General features: G+C 36.2%; 1 protein-coding gene across 6 annotated transcripts; it reads right to left on the reverse strand.

The window, feature by feature from the left end:
• Window positions 1-1,586: 1,586 nt before the first annotated feature.
• Window positions 1,587-23,152, reverse strand: PURA (purine rich element binding protein A). Of its 6 annotated transcripts, XR_004255606.1 has the most exons (4): window positions 21,857-23,152; window positions 6,132-6,197; window positions 4,424-5,097; window positions 1,587-2,664 (listed from the first exon to the last, which is right to left on the reverse strand). XR_004255606.1 is itself a non-coding variant. In XM_032219463.1 (1 exon), exon 1 carries the CDS (start codon window positions 23,126-23,128, stop codon window positions 22,175-22,177), a length of 954 nt encoding a protein of 317 aa, XP_032075354.1. In that variant the 5' UTR covers window positions 23,129-23,152; the 3' UTR covers window positions 21,194-22,174. The 6 variants fall into 6 exon arrangements, 1 of the variants encoding a protein (XP_032075354.1); XR_004255607.1 differs by lacking the exon at window positions 4,424-5,097; XR_004255608.1 differs by having other exon boundaries at window positions 4,968-6,197.
• Window positions 23,153-23,298: the final 146 nt, after the last annotated feature.

Raw genomic sequence — 23,298 nt, forward strand, 5'->3', positions numbered from 1 at the left:
TGCATATGTTCACTCAAGATACCAATAGCAATAGCACTTAGACGTATATACCGTTTCACAGTGCTTTACAGCCCTCTCTAAGTGGTGTACAGAGTCAACCTATTCCCCCAACAATCTGGGCCCTCATTCACCAACCTCGGAAGGATGGAAGACTGAGTCAACCTTGAACTGGTCAGGGTTGAAGGAATCAAACTCCTGGCAGTGTAAGCAGGGTTAACTTGCAATACTGTGTTTTAACTACTGCATCATGATGGCTCATATAGAGATGGTTGCATAAGATTTGGTTTTAGTTTCATAAAATCTATTAATCTATAATTTTCAGTTAATCACTGAATGAGATATCCCCCCCCCCCGCTGCTAACTGGATCTACATACTGAATTTAGGCATAATTATCATAACTTGGAAATTACGTATAGAGATGCAGTGTTTCTACTTCTGCCTACTTAGGGCTGCTCTTCCAAGCAAAGTTAATAAATCCGCGAGCTGCGCTGGCTACCTGTCGATCTCCGGGTGCGCTTCAAGGTGCTACTTACCACCCATAAAGCCCTCCATGGTAGTGGATCTGGATACTTGAGAGACCGCCTCCTGCCAATTACCTCCTCGCGACCAATTAGATCACATAGATTAGGCCTCCTCCGAGTTCCATCTGCCAGTCAGTGTAGACTGGCAACTACGCGGAGGAGAGCCTTCTCGGTAGTAGCTCCGACCCTTTGGAACGATCTCCCCGTGGAGATTCGTACCCTCACCACCCTCCAGACCTTCCGCGCAGCCCTTAAAACCTGGCTATCCCGTCAGGCCTGGGGTTAAAGTTGTAACTCACCCCCACCCGAATGGTATGAATGTTGTGTTCTATTTTAATTATGTATTGTTCTTATGTGTTACTGTTTGTACCCCCTTCCCTATGAGTTGTAAGCCGCCCTGAGTCCCCCCAGGGAAAAGGGCGGCCTATAAATAAACTTTAAACTAAACTAAACTAAACTAAATGTGGTGGAAAGTTATGCTACAGATTATTTCTAATTTTGTCTACATTTTATTGCTGACTATAATTTATTTATGCAAGAATGAAAAGAACACAGATTAACTACATTCAAAGATATATTTGTTAATCCTTTTAAGGAAATGTAAAAAGCCCAATCTTATAGAACCAAGGGAGTGAACAACAGCTTTACTTTTGCGTTCTATTTTAACATTTGGGATCTTGTCTCTGGTATAGCATAGTATCATAATAAAATATCATAAGTTGTTTAAGCAGGTTCACCCACAAAACTGCCCACACATTTACTGCAGTATAGGTCACTGAGCCAGTTAGTTGGCTATATTGAACAACTGCCACAACAGTGTAAAATATGCATATTCCGGCAGAGGAAAAGCCGACAAGAAGCAGAGTAATTTTTGAGGCTGTATGGTCTCTAATACACAGTGAAGCAAAGCTCTCTGTGCGCAGCCCCAAGTGCAGGACTTTTGCCTTCCTCAGAATTTTACTCAAATGAATATATTGAAATGGATTATTTCATACAATTTTTAAACACTTATACCCTGACAAAAACCAGATATTATCATTATCATTTAAAAATCACCAGAAAGATCCATCTTAAATCAAATAATTTATTAAGTAATTACATGTAAACACTTTATATCGACTAGCAAATACATTGCTTGAGTATTCCCCTTCCCACAAAGGAAAATATTCTGTTTAAAACAGATTAACTAATGGTATACATTCACTGTACAGTGAATGTATGTACAATTGACGCTTTGATTTTCCTCATTTCTTATTCATTTAAAGTGCAAAAAGATATACATTTGATCAGCATTGCAAGACAGTGTCAATAGTAACTTTGGTCTATCAAGTGAAAAACTAGACAAAATTCCAATCTTTACCCTACTATTTTTAAGGGAAAAAGTAGAGAAAACAGACCTTGCAAGACAATCTTTAAAAAATAAATAAATTCCTTTTCACATTTAACTGAAAATATTTTCAACAAGAGAAATACTATTCTGAACAACGAAACAAGCATGTTTACAATTTATAATTAGTAGTTACACATAAACAGTGGCACAAGTACATACATCACAGAATGTCTGAACATTTCCCATTAGGGAAAAATACAACAGTTATGAGATGATATCTAGGCTTTATTCTGCAACTGAAGAATAGTAATTATTTACATAAAAATGCTTAGGTCAACATTCCAGTGTTCTAATGTGTGCACTCATACAATATATGGTTATTTAATAATTTCAGAAGTTACAGAAAAATATATCCAATGGAGCTTGGCACATCTAATAAATATTAACTAGCAAAAATATGCAGACAAGAGAAACATTATTCTGATCTTTACAGAAAATTGACATGTGCAAAACATTCTATATTAAGAAAGGAAAGGTATTTAGGATTACTTTGCCCTGTCAAATCTTTCCATTCAAATACAATGATGTGCACGATTGTGAGAAAAGGGAAATCCCTTTATTTTAAAAGTGGTTATAAATTTTAACAGTACCCCTATGGTCAGATAATAAAAAGTCATCCAGCAGTCATTATTTCTCAAGAGACAATAACATTCTGAACTTCCTGGATTATTTGTGCAGGTACCTCATCTTGAGAAGAAAAGATTTTCAGAACAAGCACTGATTTCCAGAGTAGTTCCCATTATTCTTCTTACCTAGAAAACAGTTTGGAAATGTTTAAACTGTGTACAAGGTGCTAAAACCTTGGTCCTATATTTGAGCCAAGTTCATTCTAAGTTAAGAATTCAAGAGGGCAGAAAATTGAGAAGATCTGAGGCCCAAAATCAAAATGATTTACTTTTAAACTATTCCGTTTTTATTCTGTTAAATTTGGAAGTGTCTTTCAGTTTTTACTATCTTTCTGATGGCATCTATTCAAAAATATTTACAAACCCTGCTGTGTCATTGGCCACATTTGCACATAAAGGAGTAAAAAACCTTCATATGGCAAAATAAACCCTGTTAACTTAGCGTTTTATTGGGTACACGTAGCAAAATCACTTTTGCTTCCTCCTCCTGATTGGGATAATGAGAAAAAAAATAGGAACAGGAATTTATTAATAGATTTTTATGACTATAATTAAATATTTCTAACAACTAAGGATTAGATGCCATCTTTAAGGGGCTAAGGTTGAATTTATGAATATTGATTCATTTGAAGGCTTAGTTTCTGCTTTGCCTGCAGTGAAAAATTGGTAAATCCTGGCTTGTTTCAACATTTGAAAGTAACAAGAGCAAATTAGCTAGAAAAGGTCTTGTTTGAGTGCTGCCATATATTGTCGTAGCCTATCAAATCAGTATTTGAAACTTTAGTCTGGCATTGTGAGCCTGATCATTGTGTAATTCAAAATTTCAGATTACTGTATTTTTCGGAGTATAAGATACACCTTTTTTCCTCAAAAAAGAGGCTGAAAATCTGGGTGTGTCTTATACATAGAATACAGGATTTTTTTGGCTCCCTTCACCAAAATGGCTGTGCATACCCTTATGAAGGCTTTCAGAGAGCTCCTGGGAGCTGGGGAGGGCAGAAATGAGCAAATAATGGGCCGTTTTATGCCCCCCCCAGCCCCCAGCAGCACTCTATAAGCCTCCATAAGGCTATGCATGCAATTTTTTGACAAAAATTGGGCCCATTTTCGTGGAAAATGGGCCGTTTTTTGCTCGTTTTTGCCTCCCCCCAGGCTATTTATGCTTTTTATTTTTCGCGAAAAAAACAGGCCGTTTTGGGGAAGTTTGCAGAGTGCAAAAAGTTTTTTTTTTCCTTTTGGAAAGCTCTTTAACTGGTTGATGAGAATTACATTGATCAAGTGCTGTGCCAGCAGAAAGAAACCCTTAGGTGCTTCAGATTGTCAGCTATTTCCTTCTCCAGCACATGGATAAATACACCTGAAAACATCTACCTACCTACCTACCTACTCTCTCTCTCTCCCTACCTACTGTATTTCTCTCTCTCTCCCCCTCTATCTACCTACCTACCTTTCTCTCTCCCTACCTATCTACTGTATTTCTCTCTCTCTCTCTCTCCCTCTACCTACCAACCTACCTACTCTCTCTCTTTCTACCTACTGTATTTCTCTCTCTATTTCTATTTCTCTCCCTACCTACCTACTGTATTTCTCTCTTTTTCTCTCTCTATCCCTCTATCTACCAACCTACCTACTCTCTCTCTCTCCCTACCTATCTACTGTATTTCCCTATCTCTTTCTATTTCTCTGTTTCCCTCTACCTACCTACCTACCTACCTACCTACCTACCCTCTTTCTCTCCCCCTACCTACTGTATTTCTCTATCTCTCTCTATTTTTTCCTCTCTCTCTATCCATTTATCTACCTACCTAAGTACTCTCTCTCTCTCCCTACCTACCTACTGTATTTCTCTCTCTTTCTCTCCCTCCCTATCCCTCTATCTACCTACCTTTTTTTTATTTGCCTCTTCAAAACCTTGGTGCGTCTTATACTCTGGTGCATCTTATACTCTGAAAAATACGGTACCTTGTTAACAGGCACTCAGTAAAGATATAAATCCACAAAGATTTAACAATATCCGGCTTAGAATTCCAGTTGTATGTATCTATATATCTCTTTATCTCTATAGAGATATTTAGTATTGTGGAAAAGTTTGCGCACAGAATTATCTGTATCTTTCTAATTAAGAAACCCGAATACTGACAGAAATATAATATGGAAAAGTAAAGCATATTTGAACAAAATTTAATTGGCATCTGTGCAACAATTTGATTAAATATTGACAATATTACAAAATTACAATATTGACACTAAAAAAACATGACTGATATGCCTAATTAATGACGTCTTCTTTCAATTTGAAATCATGAAAGGAATTATCTATATAGGTAAGGCTCATAATATAGTATTTTAGGAACTTTTTGAATTACACATAATGTATAGGTACTGAAGATGTTTGACTTTTAAATAATATTTTAAGATGAAACATATACATTTGAATTCCAAAGAAGAAAGAGGAGTTCTCTTCAAGTCTTCTGAATGATTTGAAGATGGATCAGTGTCAATTGCTCAGGTTAAAGTTGTGGCCAATAATATTGCACAATCATAATCACAAAAAGAAAGCTGCAAAAGGGGAGGAAAGTTAGTTTTCAATTGGGACAAGAAACTGTGAAAATTCAAGAATGAAAGGGATTTTGTTTAAAAGGAAGAATTGTGATATAAACAAATATAATAAATGCTATACAACTCTACAGGCCATTCCAACATTCCCATAGCATGACAGCCAACATAGTTCCACCCATTTAGTGTGATAGTTGAAATCATAAAAAGCCTTATGCAGAGGAACATGAAATCATAAACCCAATCGCCAATATGTGAGATTCCCAATACATCCATGGGACCGCAGGCATTCCGATATCAGAAGCAGATGACAAGAAGCACATGAGGGTATTGTTGGAGTTACCAGTGCTCCACTGATAGACACTACTTGATTTGTAAATTAAAAAGTATGGCTTGATAGTGATACATGTACATGTACAAAGCAAGAGTTAATGGAAAGAAGGATGCTGGCAGGTAATTTCACTTAAGTATACTATAATAATGCATCACCAACATTTCAAATGTTCAGAAAATATATTCAATATATTGAATTCAATAAATTCAAAGTCATTCCGTATTGGCTACTCTCACTGTAGATTGGCAACAATTTTATTGGCGTCCAATTCCATTTTTATTTAAATAATTCTGTAGAAATCAAAATTCACTTAAAGCACAATCCGATTTTAAACTCAGTGCTTCATTACTACATGTTAACACTTTTTGGAATGATATAATGTTTAACATATAAATAGTCAATGCCCATCTAAGAATTTTGTTAAATGGATGACTAATTCACTCTGCAATTTTATATATTAAAATAAAGAACATTTAAGTTGAATGTTCCTCTAGACTTCAGTATAATTATTAGCTTTATGTAAAATTTTCTAAGATGAAAAGAATGCCCAAAATGCCAGTCTGCACGTCTTAGAAAGTTCAATTTTTTAAAAAATGACGGCAAGCAGGAAAACAAAAAGAATACTCCACACTTTCCATAACCTGAAAAACAACAGAGTTGGTAAATAAGTGGGGAAGGACAGAAACAGGAAATGAAGACTGACCTTATAAACAAAGATATGTTTAGGGCTTCTGGTTTCAGGAATAAACCGATATTTACTGGTAAAAGTCTGCCAAAAAACAAAAATAGAAACACAAGATTACTGGTAAATATTGGTTTATATGGAAAAATTGTCAGTGTATTCCCCAGTTTCTACAGACTACTGCATTTTAACTATTTTGTGTATTATTATTTTTAAAACTGAGAGAGAATGTGTGTGTGTGAGTCAGACAGAATATGGTATATGGGGAATTTCAACAAAGTATAGTGCCTGGGTTTCTTTTACTGTCCCAAACCAGAAGCCTCGTGCTACTAAAAAGCAAACAAACAAACTTTATTCAATAGTATAAACACTTTCCTTTTCAAAATATTTTCACGTATTTCCTGCTTATGCTGAGCAACATTTAAAATAAGCTTTTCTTTCTACGCAAAATTCAAAGATCATATTAGAATTATGAAAATACATTTTATGTGAAGGAAAAACAGTCCATGTATTAGAGCTTATATGAAGAGTGATTTTCCCTTAATGTAGAAAGTAAGTCAATCATGATACATGGCCCACTTAGGGAGAATTTTTTATTATTAATAGCCAGCTTTTGGAGATATTCCATTTCCAATGTCATACACCTTTAATTTTTCCTTTGTAGCAAAATACTAAAGAATGATAAAGACTTACAAACCGTGAGGTTGAGTTGCTTCTTAATGATTTTTTTTGAAGAATATAAATTCAGAGATTTAATTGAGATTGGGCAAAGATATTTATCTGTTCAGAAAATGGAATCCTCATTTTTACTTTAAGCATACCTTTAATTTTCTTCTTCATTCTAGGTATATGTACTCCTGGTAGATCTGGGGACATCAGGTAATTATTATTCATTTAATTATTCTTAAGAAAAAATGTACAGTACAATGTCTTTAGCTATAATACTATGATGGGACCAATGAGGCCCCTTATTGTGTAATGATGTGAGGAAGGGGCGACAACAATGTAGTATATTGATTATTGACACGTTGTTGCTTGGGGATTCAGCTATGGTAGAAAAAGGGTGTGACACATTTCCACAATTGTCCAGGACATGGAATAAGCCAGAGGTGGATCCAGCTTTGGTAAATAATTGGAAAAAATAGGAAGGAGACAAGATTGGAATCATTCATCCCTCTTTAAAGCCCATCTTCAAATTCAATTATGTTAAAATTATATATACTTATCTTCTATTCAATAACCTATTTGTCAAAATAATGAAAAGCAGCATATCATATTCAAAAAACAATCCATGCAACGAGGTGCAAATGAAAAAAATACAGACAAAAATGGGGCAGATCTGACCCTATAATGGATCTGTAAACTCTAAGCTTACAAATGAAAAGCTTGGAGGTTTTGCCTTAAAAGTATTTTTGCATCTCCACAAGGTAAAATAAAATATGGAAAACATTTGTAAAAAAGATATTCATCAGAAAAGAAAATTAGACAATATTATTGTACCCAAATCATACTGCAGCACATATTTTAAAATCTGAATTCAAGATAATGTGTTGCTCCTATTAGCATTTCAATTGTATATGGCTATGCAATCAATACATAGCACATAATTTCTGAAAAGCACTTTGAAATATTGCAAAATATAGACTATATCCATGAATGGCACAGGAATACAATCTGCAAACTTGTACCACAAGAACTTGCACTATACTCCTGCACAGCATATATACTAATTCCTCTTGCTTTTTACTTGTCTTGGATTCTTCCATTTTCTGCATCAACTGAAAAAGGAGGTTTGGAATATACCCATTCAACCAAGAAATAAATATTTTTAATGTGTGATTTCTTCATATAATCTTCTGTTTCTTGAAGATCATGAAGTACAAAGTGAATGTGAAAATGAGAAACACTGGATCAGAACAGAAACATATTAAAAGTTTAAACAATTTAAACAGTTACTTAGGGGGAAAGGAAAGGGATCACAACAGGAACCACATGGTAAAATTTTCAAAATCTCCATGCAATTTCTTTTCAGTTTTCATTTGCCAACATGATAGCTTTGCTAAATGCAATTAGTAAATGGCAACCCATGACTTTTCTTAAGAATGTGACATCCTTCATTCATTTTTGCAGTATTATTCAGATGATGCTTTTCCCATCACCATGCAATCATTTTTTAATTTTTAATAGAGTTTGCCAGTTCACGTTTTCTGGAGATTACAGTTAAAAGACCTCATCAGTTCTATTTGTCATGGACACCACATATACACACATACACAGAGTGGAGAGAGGGAGGGAGAGGGGGGGGGGGAGAAAGAGAGAGGGAGAGGGAGAATAAATTAATTGTTTACCTTTCTGTCTAAGAATGCAGGGAAAAAGACAATGGGTACAAAAGAAGGGACATGTAGCTCAAAGCAAACTGGAGAAGTAGCCTGTGTAAATTTAGTTATTTAGTTAATTAGTTATCCAATGCACCTTCCTATAACAGTATGGGTTGCTTGTACGACTGTGATACAAGGATATTTTATACAATACAATACACCAATTAAGAGGGAGATGGATGAAAAAAATCCAAAATGTGTTACAAGAAATTAAATTGAAGGCGAGAACTCACCAGAAGATTCCAACATACTTAATTAACTAAAAATATTGGAACAACAAATGTCTTCGTTGACTGTTTTCAGATATTGAAAATAAACTTTAAAGTATGAAGCAGTACTTTTTTGAACGTGCAAATAAATTAGGGAGATGGTTTGGCATACAAAGTAAGAAACAGACAGAAAAAAAGATGATAACCAAGCTTTAAGAGGGGAACAAGACTTAAATGGATAACCAAAAATTCAAATACTTTTTTTGAATTATTCTAATCTATATAAAGAACGATATAGCTCTTTAGATACAATGGAGGATACTCTAAACTAATACAACTGAAATACAACTAAAAATCTTCCTAAACTACAGGAAAACTACAAGCAAATTTTGAAAAGTTCAATAACAACTTTCAAAATAACAGAAGCAATTAAAAGAGCTAAAAAAGACAAAGTTTCAGGACCAGAAGGCCTATAGAGCAGATTTTATAAAATTTTTGAAGATCAATTATTTCTTCCAATGAAGGACTTAATGAATTCTATTTTAAAAGGGAACCCTATATCAGACTTTTGGAAGGATGCCTACATTTCTTTAATACCCAAAGAAGGATTGGATTTAACTTCTGTGAACAACTATAGGCCAATCTCTCTCCTTAATAATGACTATGAATTTTTTATATCTAGGATTATATACATAAAGATCAGTGTGACTTCTTACCTAAAACACAACTAAAGGATAATGTAAGAGTAATTTTGAATATAATTGAATAAGTACAACAATGTAGTGACAAAAAGGTTGCATTAATATTTCGGAATACAGAAAAAAGCTTTTGACAATTTAAACTGGGCCTTTATGTTTAAAATAGTGGAAAAGATGGATTTTGGATTGGGCTTTTTACAGGATCTTAAGTCCATCTATACACCAGAGGTGGGTTACTCCAGGGTTGGCCTGGTTTGGCCGAACCGGTAGTGGTATTTAGGCCTAGGTCACAGAACTGGCAGTGACCCATGCTGGCCACGCCCCCAAACCGGTTCCCTGATCATCGCTGCTGTTGCGGGCATGATGTTCAGTAGTATGCACACATGCTCAGTTCACTGTAAATTGTTCTGTGCATGCGCGAAGCGAACCGGTAGTAAAACCGGGAGCAACCCACCTCTGTTGTACGCTCCAGAAAGCTAGAAGTGTGGTGAATGGAGACTTTATAAAACCAGTTGAAATCCAGAAAGGAACAAGATGGGGTGTCCTTCATCCCCTTTATTATTTTTTCTAGTGTTGGAACTATTAAATAAAGATATTAGACAGGATAACAAAGGACTACAAATTAACACACATAATTACCAATTATGTACATTTGCCAACGATTTGGTATTGATTGTGCAAGACCCATTAGAAAACATTGAATGTGTTATGAGAAAGATTAAAATGTTTGGAGAAATGGCAGGTTTAAGAATAAATAAATCAAAGATGACAATACTAAGAACATAAATGTGGAAGATCAGAAGAGATTGGAATTTAAAACTGGTTTTTAAGTTGTGAAAAAGGTACAATACTTGGGGCTGACTCTTATTGAGGAAAATTCTAAGCTTTACAAAAATAATTATGGTAAAATATGGAAGGAGAAATAATTGAATTTAAATAGGTGGCAAAAATTAGATTTGTCATTAATGAGCAGAATCTCAGTAATTAAAATGAATATACTATCTAAAATGTAACTTCTATTTCAGACTATTCTGATATTGATTACAGATTCCACCATCATACAGTGACAGAAAGATATATCTACATTTATTTGGAAAAATAAAATAACAATAATTAAATCTAAGCTGCTACAACAGTGGTGGGTTCCTACCGGTTCAGCACAGTTCAGCCGAACCGGTAGTGGTTTGGCAGCCTGGGTCACTGGAACCAGCAGTGACCCAGGCCTGCCACACCCCCAAACTGGTTCTCTGGGTGGCACCATAGGCACCATCAACTTGTTTTTTACTTCTGCCCATGTGCAAAGCCATTTTTATTACATTGTGCATAAGCAAACAGCCCTCATTAAGCACGTATGCATGTGAGAAGCACCCACAGCAGGCCCCCGAGGAAACCGGCAGTAGTGACTGCCGGAACCCATCCCTGTGCTACAAGATTCCAAAACAGAGGAGGTCTGGGTTTGCTGGATTTTAGATTATATTGTGATGCTTGTTGTCTGGTATGGTTAAAAGATTGGATAATTTAAAAAAAAATCAAGGCTGTTAGATCTCAAAGCATTTGATTTGACATCTGGATGGCATGCCTATCTGTGATATGACAAAATAAAAGTTAACCCTGGCTTTACAATTCATTTTCGTAGGCAATCGATTGCACGTGTATGGTGGAAGCATAAAAGAAGATTAACTGATAAAGTGTCACTTTGGCTATCATCATATAGAACAGAGATGATTTCGGAATGTAAATGGATGGCATATCGAGACTAATCGATATTTGAAAAAGAGGGATTTAAGAGAAAAAACAAGAGAGCAACCAGTAAATGAAGGATTTGTTTATGATTGGTTTAATTATTATAGAATTTTTGAAAGATTTAAATTTGATTAAAAAAAGTTTTGTTTTCACAGGAACTAAATCTGAATTGGACATTAATTTATGTTCTAGAGATTTGATTCCTAAAGTATATAAAATGCTACTCAGGATGAATCTGGAAGCTGAATGTATTCAAGAGTGTATGGTAAAAGAGTGTAAAATGTGCAAGAAAAAATTGGGTATAACGCTAGATAAATGGATGAATGTATGGACAAAATTATAGTTTGAAAGAAAACTTTTATAAAATAATGTATTGTTGGTACTTGACCCCAGATAGACTAGCCAAAATGTATAAAGGGATTTCTAATAAATGTTAGAAAGGTTATCAAAATCCAGGTTCATTTTATCATATGTGGTGATCTTGCAAATATATGCAGATCAGATCACCACAGCTTGTTCAAAAAAAAAATCATGTCTAAAAATTCTTACTTAATGCAGTGAAAATTCAATAAATTACAATGTCATAGATAAAATAGTATCTGCAAATTAATAAACATTTATAAACTTTTGTTCTTATCTACTTCCCAAGAATAGTACCGTAACTCTTTTGTGTACCCTTTTATACCAAACTGTGATTTTTATATACTTAGAAATATATTTGATGGTTACACTGTAGGTAAGTAGTCTCTCAAAACAACAATCCTTCCCATTATAATACCAGGGGGCGCTGGTTAAGAATACAAACTATTATATATCATTTTCCTATAAAAACATGCAGGCAAAAATCTAAGACAAAGATATTAATGCTATATAGAAATATCATAGTTGTTGAGAAGTCATAGGGAACTACCATTGGCACCTATGGGAAGCAGGTTAAAAAGTGAAGATGATGTTATGAAAGTACTATATAAAACAGCTGGGGCTTTGATCATGTTGCCATGACTTTTTGATATCTCACAATGGATAGTACTGAGATGTGTCCTGTCTTTCTTTACTATAGCAGATAAATCAATAGGAATGAAGGAATGACAAACAATATAAAATAGCAACCACATTAAAGTACAGTGCACCAGTCCTTGATCGCTAAAAACATGGCAGACTGGATTAAAAAAAAACAATGGCTTCAAAACAGGGTGAGAGAAAAAAGTGTCAAATTAGAAAATTATGCAAATTCAAGTTAGACGTTTTGAAAGAAATGTGAGATATTTGTGAGATAGACCTTTAAGTGGTAAGAAACAACCTTTGTTATTCTGCATAATATGGTTATACAATCCTACACCTTGTTATTGAATGTGCCAATTTTAGGGATAAATGGATGTGTTGCGTTTTTATTGTAAAAACAAGAAAGAGAAGATTATAAAAAATTGCATGCCACATACCAAAATAATATTGATTGTTCTGGGAACCACAAAAATGGAACAGGACATGTGATATTTAATAAAAGTTTCAATCACATCATTCCTAATATTCAGATACCTGTGAGGCTTTTTATCATCTTTCTTCATTCATTACTACTAAATATTGCATATATAATCTGATTTTATATAATTGTTGTTTTGAGTCTACCAAATAAAACCACTGAGCCAGAATTTCCTTTCCTAAGCAACAAATTAACAAAGCACCAATTTCTCCAGAAAATAAAGAACACTTTGAAGCAAAATATTCTACTTTTGACAGCCAATACGGTACCTTTAACTTAAAAAGTTAATTTCATAGAAACAAGCTTTATTTAATGAAATTATATAGACATTTACAAAGTTCTTTTTGACAGGCAGTAGACAATTTGGTTTATATTGGACAAAAATTCTATAACTGTCAGTTAAAATGGCCAGTGATCCTACTGATCAAAAGATAACTGGAGAACATTAAACCCATTAATCCTTCTATTAAGCATGGGATTAGAAAAAAAACCATGACTTTAAAATATAAGCAGTATAATTTTTAGTGGAGCATGGAACTAAAATAATCTCAGAGGATTCACTTGTTTCAGAATGGGAATAACATGCATTCATTTTCCAAACATTCAATAAGACCTTAAAATCATTTTTAATACAGCATGCAGCTTCCATTCAATCTAAGGGCAGATTTCATATATGAGTTATGGTCAATGGTAAAACCACTAGAGATGTCAAATGATCACTCTAGTAAACTACTAGAGTAGTCAAATGACTGTATAAAATGACCAATCAAATAGAAACTAGCAGTGTTAGATAGAAATCTTCTGCAAAAATCAGGGTTGTGATCAGGGGTGGTCTTCAAAAATTTCAGCAACGGGTTCTCTGGCAAGTTGCTGGGTGGGCATGGCCATGGTGAGCGAGGCCTAGTCAGTCTCCTGCACCATGGCGGCGGCAGGGGGCATATTTTTACCTTCCCCAGGCTCTGGAGGCTTTCCTCAAGCCTCTGGGAGGGCGAAAACTTCCTCCCCCAGGCTCTGGTGGCCCTCCGGAAGCCGGAAACAGGCCCTCTGGAGACCAGAAACATGCCCGTTTCCAACCTTTCAGAACTTTCAGGAGGTCCGTTTTTCCCCTCCCCAAGCCTCCACACGGGCCCTGCACTTACCTCACATTCAAAATGGGCTGTGTGGAGACTCCTAGGAGGGGAGGAATGGGCGGGGTCAGCAAGGGGTGGGATTTGAAGGTTTTTCCAAAGCAGCCATAATGTTAGCTATGGGTTCTCCTGAACCTGAGCGAACCTGTAGCAGTTCACCCCGGTTAAGATGCCAGAAAAAGGAAAATGTAGCTATACTCAGAACTCAATCCCATTACCTCATTTTTATAAGGCCATATAAAAAATAAAATATACTCAGTAAATTCATGGTTTTTATCAGAACAAAGTAGAATTTTAAGATAGGAATTCCAGAAATGTGCCCTGAATTTTTTACCACACAAGGTAAAATAAATGCCTTATATAACGAAAGTTCTAGAAGGGTACTTTTTCTAAGTTTTAAAAGCTTAGAATTTAATTTTTTAAAATCCCTCGAGGGGCTTCATGCTATCACCTGCATTGCCAATATTCTTTCTTCCTTGGGAAAAAATAGGTGTCAATTTTGTTTTGCCTTTTCACTATTTACTGTAGATAATTAGAGGTAACATGATTTTAATTCTTCCTCCAAGACTATGTACAATTAGGCGAGTTTCATTCAATTTCTCAAAATATATGCAGAGGATTAAGCTTATTTATAATTTAAAATACATGAACAGATATGACAGGAAAATTCCCAGTCTTTACAGATTTTGAAATACTGTATTTTTGGGAGTATAATATGCACCTTTCCCCCCCCCCCCCACAAAAGAGGGTGAAAATTTAGGTGTATCTTATACATTGAATGTAGCCCCACCCACCCCCACCCAAGGCCAAAAACACAAGGCATGGAGGCAGCGATGGTCAGTGGCAATCCCTGCAAGCTGGAACAGCTGATTAGGGGTATTCTGGCAGTCTGCGCCACCTGCCAATCAGCTGTGCTGAATCAGGCTGCAATGTGTTGAAGCTGACCTGGCTGGTCAGAGTTTGCAGCAGCAATCACATTCAGAAAACACAGTAACTGATTCAGCAGGATTCAAAATAATAATAATATACAATACATTACCAAAAGCAGGTTTTCCAAGGTAGCAGCAAACACAAGCAAAACACAAGTAGTTTCACTTTCAGTTCTCGGCTAAGCCAGGCTCTTTCCTGTCTCCTCCTTGCTCACACAGCAAATTTCAGAGTCCAAATAACCCTCATTGGCTGACTTAATTGCTATGCTTATTCATTGGCTGATCTTGTTACCATGTGTCACCTGAATACCATGGATGCTGGTAGGCAGAGACAGATTTTTTTTTCTTTTTTTCTTCCCCAAAAACTAAGGTGCGTCTTATACTCTGTAACATCTTATACTCCAAAAAATATGATACTTCTCTAGCTTTTATTTGAAAAACTTCTCTACCTTTTTTTAAAATAGGAAAAGTTGTTTTAGAGGCAAAAAATATGTTGTTGCAGCACTTTTAAAAAATCTTGTAATATGGAAATACGTGGATCCAAGTACATGATTCATGCATGCTATGTTACAGTGTGATTTATTTGATTTCTGCTTATTGTATTGGACTTCCATCCTTATGCTATCCTCAATGCATCATGATTAAAAACAATCTGCACTTTTAACAAGTTGTGTGGACTCAGATTTTCATGACCATTAAGAGCACAAGTCTTTCACTGCTCAAACAGGAGCTTTCTATCCTGCATAGTATGCTTCTTTTCAAACTGAATAAAGTTTCATAAATAAACTTAATTTGGCATTTAATTCAGAGGCTAGCACTGAAAGGAAGGAAAAGGTAGTGATCTAATTGAACGTATCTTTTTTTTTAATTTCGAGAAGATTTTTTTGAGATGTAAGAGTGCATGAACTTAAAAAAAGAGATTATGCTAGCATTTAAGTGCATGAGTGCCAGAATTTCCATGTTCATTTTTCTTAAACAATTCAGACTATGATCTAATTCTTATATCATGCTAAGCAATTATATATCTGATAACAATATATTGAAGATGCGCATTTGTAAAACAGAGACATGAGAACAAGGTGGAAGATCTGGTAAGATTAGCAGTCTCTAACCAGAAACAACTCAAACACTATTATTTCAATTAAGAATGCCCATAATAAAATATTGTGCAAAAATATACTGTTCAATGACTTAATAAATCAAACATTTTTTACTGTTAAATATACAATACTAAGTAACAGAGGAAGAAATATTTAGTAAATATAGTCCTTCCTAAGATCACAAACAATTAGCTATATTTATCTACCCCCAAAATTGTAAAATTTTCTATGTTTTAATAGATGAATAATGAAATAGAATATATGAAGCTCAGGGTAGAATTATGGAGTTTTTGGTGCTTTCTGAGGTTGTTTGCTTGCTTGCAGATGTGTGATGACCCAACTAGGTAACATGATGTCTGCAAGCAAACAACCAACTTCAGAGAGCACCAAGAACTTCACAAAACATTGCAGTATTATGCATATTAACCTAGAATATGCTGAGCAGCCTTTTTATTACTTGGGATCATACTTACCATACTTGGAAAGGGGGGCCAAGAACGGCAGAGGACAGAACAAAGCAACTATTAAACTTGTGGACAGGGCCAAATATTTTGGCATTTCTTGATTCGCCTTTCATGGGTATTAATTTTCTTTGAAGCCTATATTAACCTTCACTTTACTTTTCTTTTTGAAATTTCCATCTCCCAGTATTAAGAAATTATGCTTCTGATTAGTTTAGAGTTGCCCACTCGATTAAGGAAAAGCCTGATTCTTATTGCCAGGAAAGCATGAGGGAACTGTAGCTAGAAGATTCATCTTTATAGAAAGCTTATGTTATACAGGTAGCCCTCGGCTTATGATCACAACTGAGCCCAAAATTTATATTGCTAAGCAAGACATTTTTTAAGTGAGTTTTACCCCATTTTACGATCTTTCTTGACACAGTTGTTAAGTGATCACTGCAGTTAAGTTAGTAAGAGTTATTAAATGAATCTGAGTTTTCCATTGACTTTGCTTGTCAGAAGGTCAAAAACAGTGAACACATGACCTTGGGACACTGCAACCATCATGAGTCAGTTGCCAACTGTCTGAACTCTGATCATGGGGATGCTGCAACAGTTGTATGAAAAATGGTCATGTCATTTTTTTCAGTGATGTTGTAACTTTGGTCACTAAATGAACTCTTGTAAGTCGACATGTAAGTATACATGTTATCAATATATGTGCAGCTTTCTTAAACTTAACGGTCTCCAGATGTGTTGCAGCTACAATTTCTGGGAATTCTTGATTTTATAAATCTATACATCTAACGTATATTTGTGCCTAGAGGGTATCAAATTGGAGAAGGTTATTATACAGAGTATAAGCACTGGTACTAGAAAGTACAATGCCCAGAAGGAAGATGGGCAGGAGAAGTAGGATTCTATTGTAAATTTATAAAACAAAAAAATACGTCAGAAATCAAACATACCTGAGATTTTATTTTAAACATGAAATGTGAATGTCCCAAGGGCAAGTAGATTTTCTTGATTTTTTTTTTCCTTGGTGTTTCACTTCTCATCCAAGAAGATTCTTCAGTTCTAACTGACTAGTGGGGAATGGAAGGATTTGTACTCTGCAGTCATCTGGTTGTTAACATTCTGAGGGTCTGTTGTTAGTTCTCTGAAAGTTGGTAAAGCAACTTGGGGGTTTATCTGCATCAGTATTTTCAATGAACCACCACCCCCCCAAAAAAAAAGTCCAGTTGCTTTTTGAAAAAGCACTTTTGGAACAACCATGACCTGGATGATTTAGAATCTCCATAGACATTTAAAATGTCAATACAATTATTCTAATTCACTGTAACTAACTTTTTGACAATTAACAGTGCATTATGGGATCATCAGTTATTCTTATATAATATTACTACTACTCCATTTTTAGTTTACTGATAGATAGCTGACCAAGACACCAAATCAATTTAATTTTGATTTCTGAGACATAATATGGCACTAAAACATAACCATCACTCATTCCAAACATATAGGAACTGTTGGTTAAATGAAATCCTGAACGAGATGAAAAAACAGGTTTGTCAGGGATGAGGATGAGACACATGTTGTAATTTCAAAATTCTTAAAGCCATATTTAGATGACCGAAACACATTCCTATTAGTGAAAGTAAACTGGACATATAAAAATATCTAATTTATGAAGTTAATCTTTATCCTTAATCTTGCTAACATAACTATCCGACTCAAGCATCCTAATCCTTTGCAGGAAGATTATTTTTTTTCCAAAAGTGTTATTTACAATTCAAAGTTGATTTGTTACTATTGGTCAGCATGAAGTCATACACCGGTAACTTGTATGTACTTATTAGTGCAAAAATCCCATCTAATTAGGTAACTACAATATATACAATAATTTGCACAGCTTTGGCTATTAAAAGCAGTGTTACAATGTTTTAAAAGTAAAAAATGTTGTTCTTTTGAAATGTTATTTCTGGCCTACTATCCTTCTTCTGCTTCTTCAATAGACAGATCTACAACATTTTACAAAATACTGATTGGGTGTTTCTGTTTCATACCAGTAGTACTTCTCAAAGAAAGCTACATAGAATCAGATGCAGTCCCTGAAATGATACTTTAAAAAGTGACACTGTCAAGTATTTTTATGTTTACATTTTTATAAGTTTTCCATTATCTGCATGCAAAAGTTGCTTACACCTTTTATTCTTGATAGATTAATAAATGTTGCATTCCCCATTTTTGCCCTTCTCTGCTAATTTTTTCTAGCACTCAGATAATTTCTGCTCTACAGTAAATATTTTTTCTTAATTACTTTAGCTCCCCCTCTGGCTGAAAATGGCATTTTACAGCATACAATAATAAAGAGGCATGAATCAACAGTGGCTAATTTTAACTCATTTATTTAATTTCTCAGACAGAGCAACTTAAAAAAAACAAGTGGAATTAAAATGAACACAATTGCCATGCTGTGATAGTCTGAAAGGGAGATCATATTTTAAAAGTTACTTGACAGTGCCCCTTTCATTTAAAAATAAAACAAAAACAGACTTATGTTTATATTGCAGTGGATTTCAAGTTTTCTTGCATTTCATATAAAATATCATAACTGTGGATCTTTCCTACAAGACACTGAAAACATATTCAGGAAAAATAAGGCATGTTTTCCAAAAGCTGGATGCTTGGCACATTTGAACATACTTTTTAAAAAAATACCAAATATGATCAAATATACCATTACTTTTATTCATCTGGCCTTTAAACAAGATTTTCTCACTATTGCTTATTTTAATTGTGAGTTATTGTACCTTTATCAAGTACTGAGCACCTCAACTGGAAAAACATGAATTCAAATCAAGCTAATTTATGGTTCAAATAACAGCATATTGAACAGGTCCTAAAGTATCTAGTGTGCCTACGGAGGTGAGGGGGGAGATTCTTCAACTTGGGACACCAAATTCTGCTGGAATTGGACTAATAATAAAAGGAGAATTATAAAATTCACATGTCATCTTGTTCCATCATATAAGGCAGGGCTCTCCAACCTTGGCAGCTTTACGACTTGTGGACTCCCAGAATTCCTCAGCCAGTGCATGTGCTGGCTGAGGAATTTTGGGAGTTGAAGTCCACAAGTCGTAAAGGTGTGCGTGTGTGTGTGTATGTGTGTGTATTTGTTGACTAAAATAGCTTCAACATTGCTTGGGATCAGACAACAGATTTAGAAGGTCAAAGGTAGGTAAGGACTAACTGCCTACACTATGTACCTTCATTCTAGTTTTGCCTTTGATAAACATACATTTATGTTATACAAATCTGGTCACAGGCAACAATGGGACAAGTATAATGTACGATCACACCCTGAGAAGCAAAGTACTCACTTAAATTCTCTTTACAGGTCTACAGTCTATGTCCACTCTAAAACCAAGTTGAGTATTTTGCTGTTACACAAGTTTGATTTAATTCAAATGGAACAAGACTGTCCCTCTCCCCATACAAAATAAGTTATTGCTAAAAACAACGCTTCTGCCAATCTCTAGAATTAAAACTTTAGACACTGTAGGGAATAGTGGAACTTACAAACAAAATAGCAAAAATTAAAACATTTAAGCTTTTCAACTACCTACAGCATGGAAAATGCAGTCCTTTCTACATCAAAGTTCAAATACAGTATGAAACCGCCTACAAATGCTCCAATTAAAACAAAGCAAATCTGACACTCAATGTTTTACATGCGGCCGAAAACATTGTGCACCATGGAAGTTTACTTTTTCCTTATGGAAAAGTGCATCTTAGAAAACAATTGTAATAAATTCCAGTGATTCTAAAAAAAAACTCCTAACCACTATAATATTATTGCACATTTGGTGCTATATAGACACCATTAGCAAATATATTTAACTAAAAATAAAGGATACAACTGAAACAGACTTGCCTTAATAACTTATAATACATCTGTAAAGAAGGGGGTTATTTTTAACCAAAAATACATTTCTTTTGACGATCATTGTCGTACCTAGACCCAATCTCTTACAATCAATGAGAACCAAAACACAGTTCTGTTCCCACAGGTAGAATCTCCTACATACAGTATAGTTAAATCCACACTGATAAATTTGTCAAAGTAGCTTAGAAAATGAATACACTCAGAAACTCAAGAATCAATAAGATTCTTGTTTTGTCCATTCTTCCTACAGAATTCCAACTATTTTTTTCTATGTTTTAAGGCATCATTTATTGTTTTTCACTTGCAATGATGATAGTCATGCAGCAGTTTAATGATAAAAATATATTAATATTTTACTATACAGCAGCAAGTAGTTAGTCAATTAAAAGCACAAACATTTTAAATAAAAATCTGTAAAAGTATATTACTACAAATAATTGCAAATTGGAGAACACTTCCAGAAAGGTTAGTATTCTCACAGACTGTTTTTATACTTTACAGCTTTAATATATATCACACAAAGTACATAATTATAACTGAAGGTTTGCACACTTGGGGAGGAGTCACTACTACATGAATAAAGTATGTAGCCAGTAACAACTAGCACCACAGCTACATGAAAATTTCTTTACAACACACCAACTTGGCTTTTACTTTTAAAGGAAATTCAAATCCATGGCTCAGTAGAATTATACCATAATCATGTTGAACTGATGTCTACCACAGGCCTACACAGGTTAGTTAGCACTAGCATAAGCTGAAGTTTTGACTGAGACTCTGAACAAATTAAAAGAATAGTGCTAGTGGCCACACAAAAATCCTTACCACCTGTTGTTGAAAAAAAAAAGGCATACTGAAAATCGCTGCTTGTTAAAGTACTTTAAGTACACTTCATAAAAATATATATATTATGAACAATACAATTACATCTCATATACACAACAATGACAAGATACCTACTTAGTTGTAAACCAAACAGGTGCAGAAAAATATGGGAGATCACTTCTCTCTCTCTTTTTACTATTTGAATAACTTTGGTTCAAACCATAAAAATCACAAGTTAGCAAATTTCATTTAAATGCCTTTTTAATATTTTTCTTTATGTTCACAGAAGTTTCACTGACCATTTTATATGCTTAAGGTCCAGATGCAATGCATATTGTATAAAAGAGAGCACTTATTGTTTACCTTGCATGAATTAAACCTACGTACCTTTAAACTCTACAGACTTCTGCATAACATTTAGACAAAGCTCAGACACACAGCATGCCTAGCCCTCGTATATATATACACATCTCTAATCACAGGTATATAGGGTGTCAAATATACTATAATAACCTCCATGAAAGGTTTTGAAATTTGGTAACAAAATGAGAAGAAAAACTAAAAATATTATTTTACGTGTTCTAAAATATCTCTTTTTTGTGCTAAAGTCAAATGTTAGCTCAACATGAAAAGGACATTTTCTCTTTTTTAATATAATTCAGCAATATTTTAATCTTGACCATTTTTGCAAACACTTTTTTTTAATAATAGCTTAAACGTGTACAAAAGTTCTTGGTTAATTAGGGAAATAAACACTCAGTTCTTTATATTTTTTTAATCAAGTAGGAAACACAGTTCATCTTATATAATGTTATTACTTTTTTTGTAATTTTTTTTTGTTTGTTTGTTTTTAGCAGCTGCTTACTGTTTTATACGATGAGCAAGAGTGGAAGGAACAATCCAGCGATGGGGTGAGAGAAAGAAGTTGCTTGCTCGGCTGTCAGTTTTGGTGGTGGATAGGTAGATGGTGCTCCCCTTGGAGTTATAACAGGTATATTTAACGGTATGCATTATTTTCGGCTTGTGGATGTTGGTTTTCTCTCTCTTTCTCTCCCTTACAGTATAATGTCTTTCTCTGTGTGTTGTTGTCATTATTACCAGTGTCTCTGTGTCGCAGGGCAGGGAGGAGGCAGCCAAACAGGGAGGAGGGATGTGGAGAGGAGGGAGGAAAGATAGATGGAGATCAATCCTCCTCTGGCTCCTCCGCCTGCAGCAAGGCTCCGGGCGGGCCAGTGGGGATAGCGGTGCTGCTGCTGCTGATTTCGGTCTCTGGTTGCTGCTCTGTTCCGCCGGAGGAGGAGGAGGATGCGGCGGCGGCGGCCCGCTTGTCTCTCTGCTTCTCCTGAATCTTCTTCATCTCGTCCGAGTACTTGCAGAAAGTGTGTCCGAATTTGGCCCACACCTTGTAAGGGACGGTGATGGAGTTGCGGTAGGTGGGCTTCACCTCGCTCACCCGCATGAAAACGCCGTACTTGTTGGAGCCCACGTCGAAAAAGAACCGCTTGTTATCCACCGTCAAGGAGGTGCCCTCGGGCAGCTCGGCCGGCTCCTCCTCCACGCCGTAGTCGTCGATGAGCTTGGCCAAGGCGTCGCGGAACTCGATCAACCCTTGCGCTGGCAAGGCGATGGTCTGGCCCTGTGTGGAGCCGAGGCCTGGGCCGCGGTTGACTGTCTGGCGGATGCGCAGGAACCGCCCGCGCTGGTTTTCCTTCAAATCCATGTAATACTTGCGGTTCTCGCGCACCAGGAATTCGCTTTTCAGGGCCCGCCGGGGCTCGTCCGCGGCCTGCGCCAGCTCCGGCGGTTGGCTGGGCCCCAGCTGCGCGTAGTGCTCGATGAAATCGCCCAGATAATCGCGGAACTCCACCGCCACTGACATTGAGAGCGTCAGCCGGCTCTTGCTGCCTCCCGCACCCACCTCCGCGATCTTCAGGAAGCGGCCCTTGGCGTTCTGCTTGACGTCCAAGTAGAAGCGCTTGTTCTGGATGTCCACCCGCTTGGAGGCCAGCTCCTGCGTCTCGTGCTGGAGGCCCACCCCGCCGCCGCCACTACTGCCGGGCCCGCCGCCGCCAGGGCCCGAGCCCGGCGCCCCGCCGCCGCTGCCGCCCTGCTCGCTGCCGCTGTCTCTATCCGCCATGATGCCTTCGGGCTACCCGACGCCCGCCTGCCTGCCTGCGCCCCCCGGCCGCCGCCGCCTCCTCCTCCTCCTCCTCCGCCGCCGCCCGTCGCCGCTACTGCTCCTGCCGCCGCCGCCGCTCCAACCCCCTCCGCAGCCACCAGCAGCAGCCGGCCGCTCTCGCGAGATCT

The sequence above is a fragment of the Thamnophis elegans genome, chromosome 6, assembly GCF_009769535.1.
Source record: "Thamnophis elegans isolate rThaEle1 chromosome 6, rThaEle1.pri, whole genome shotgun sequence".
NCBI classification, from domain to species: Eukaryota; Metazoa; Chordata; class Lepidosauria; order Squamata; family Colubridae; genus Thamnophis; species Thamnophis elegans.

Bases quoted from the DNA above. Each gene is read 5' to 3' on its own strand.
- PURA (XM_032219463.1), bottom strand. From the start codon at position 23,128: ATGGCGGATAGAGACAGCGGCAGCGAGCAGGGCGGCAGCGGCGGCGGG.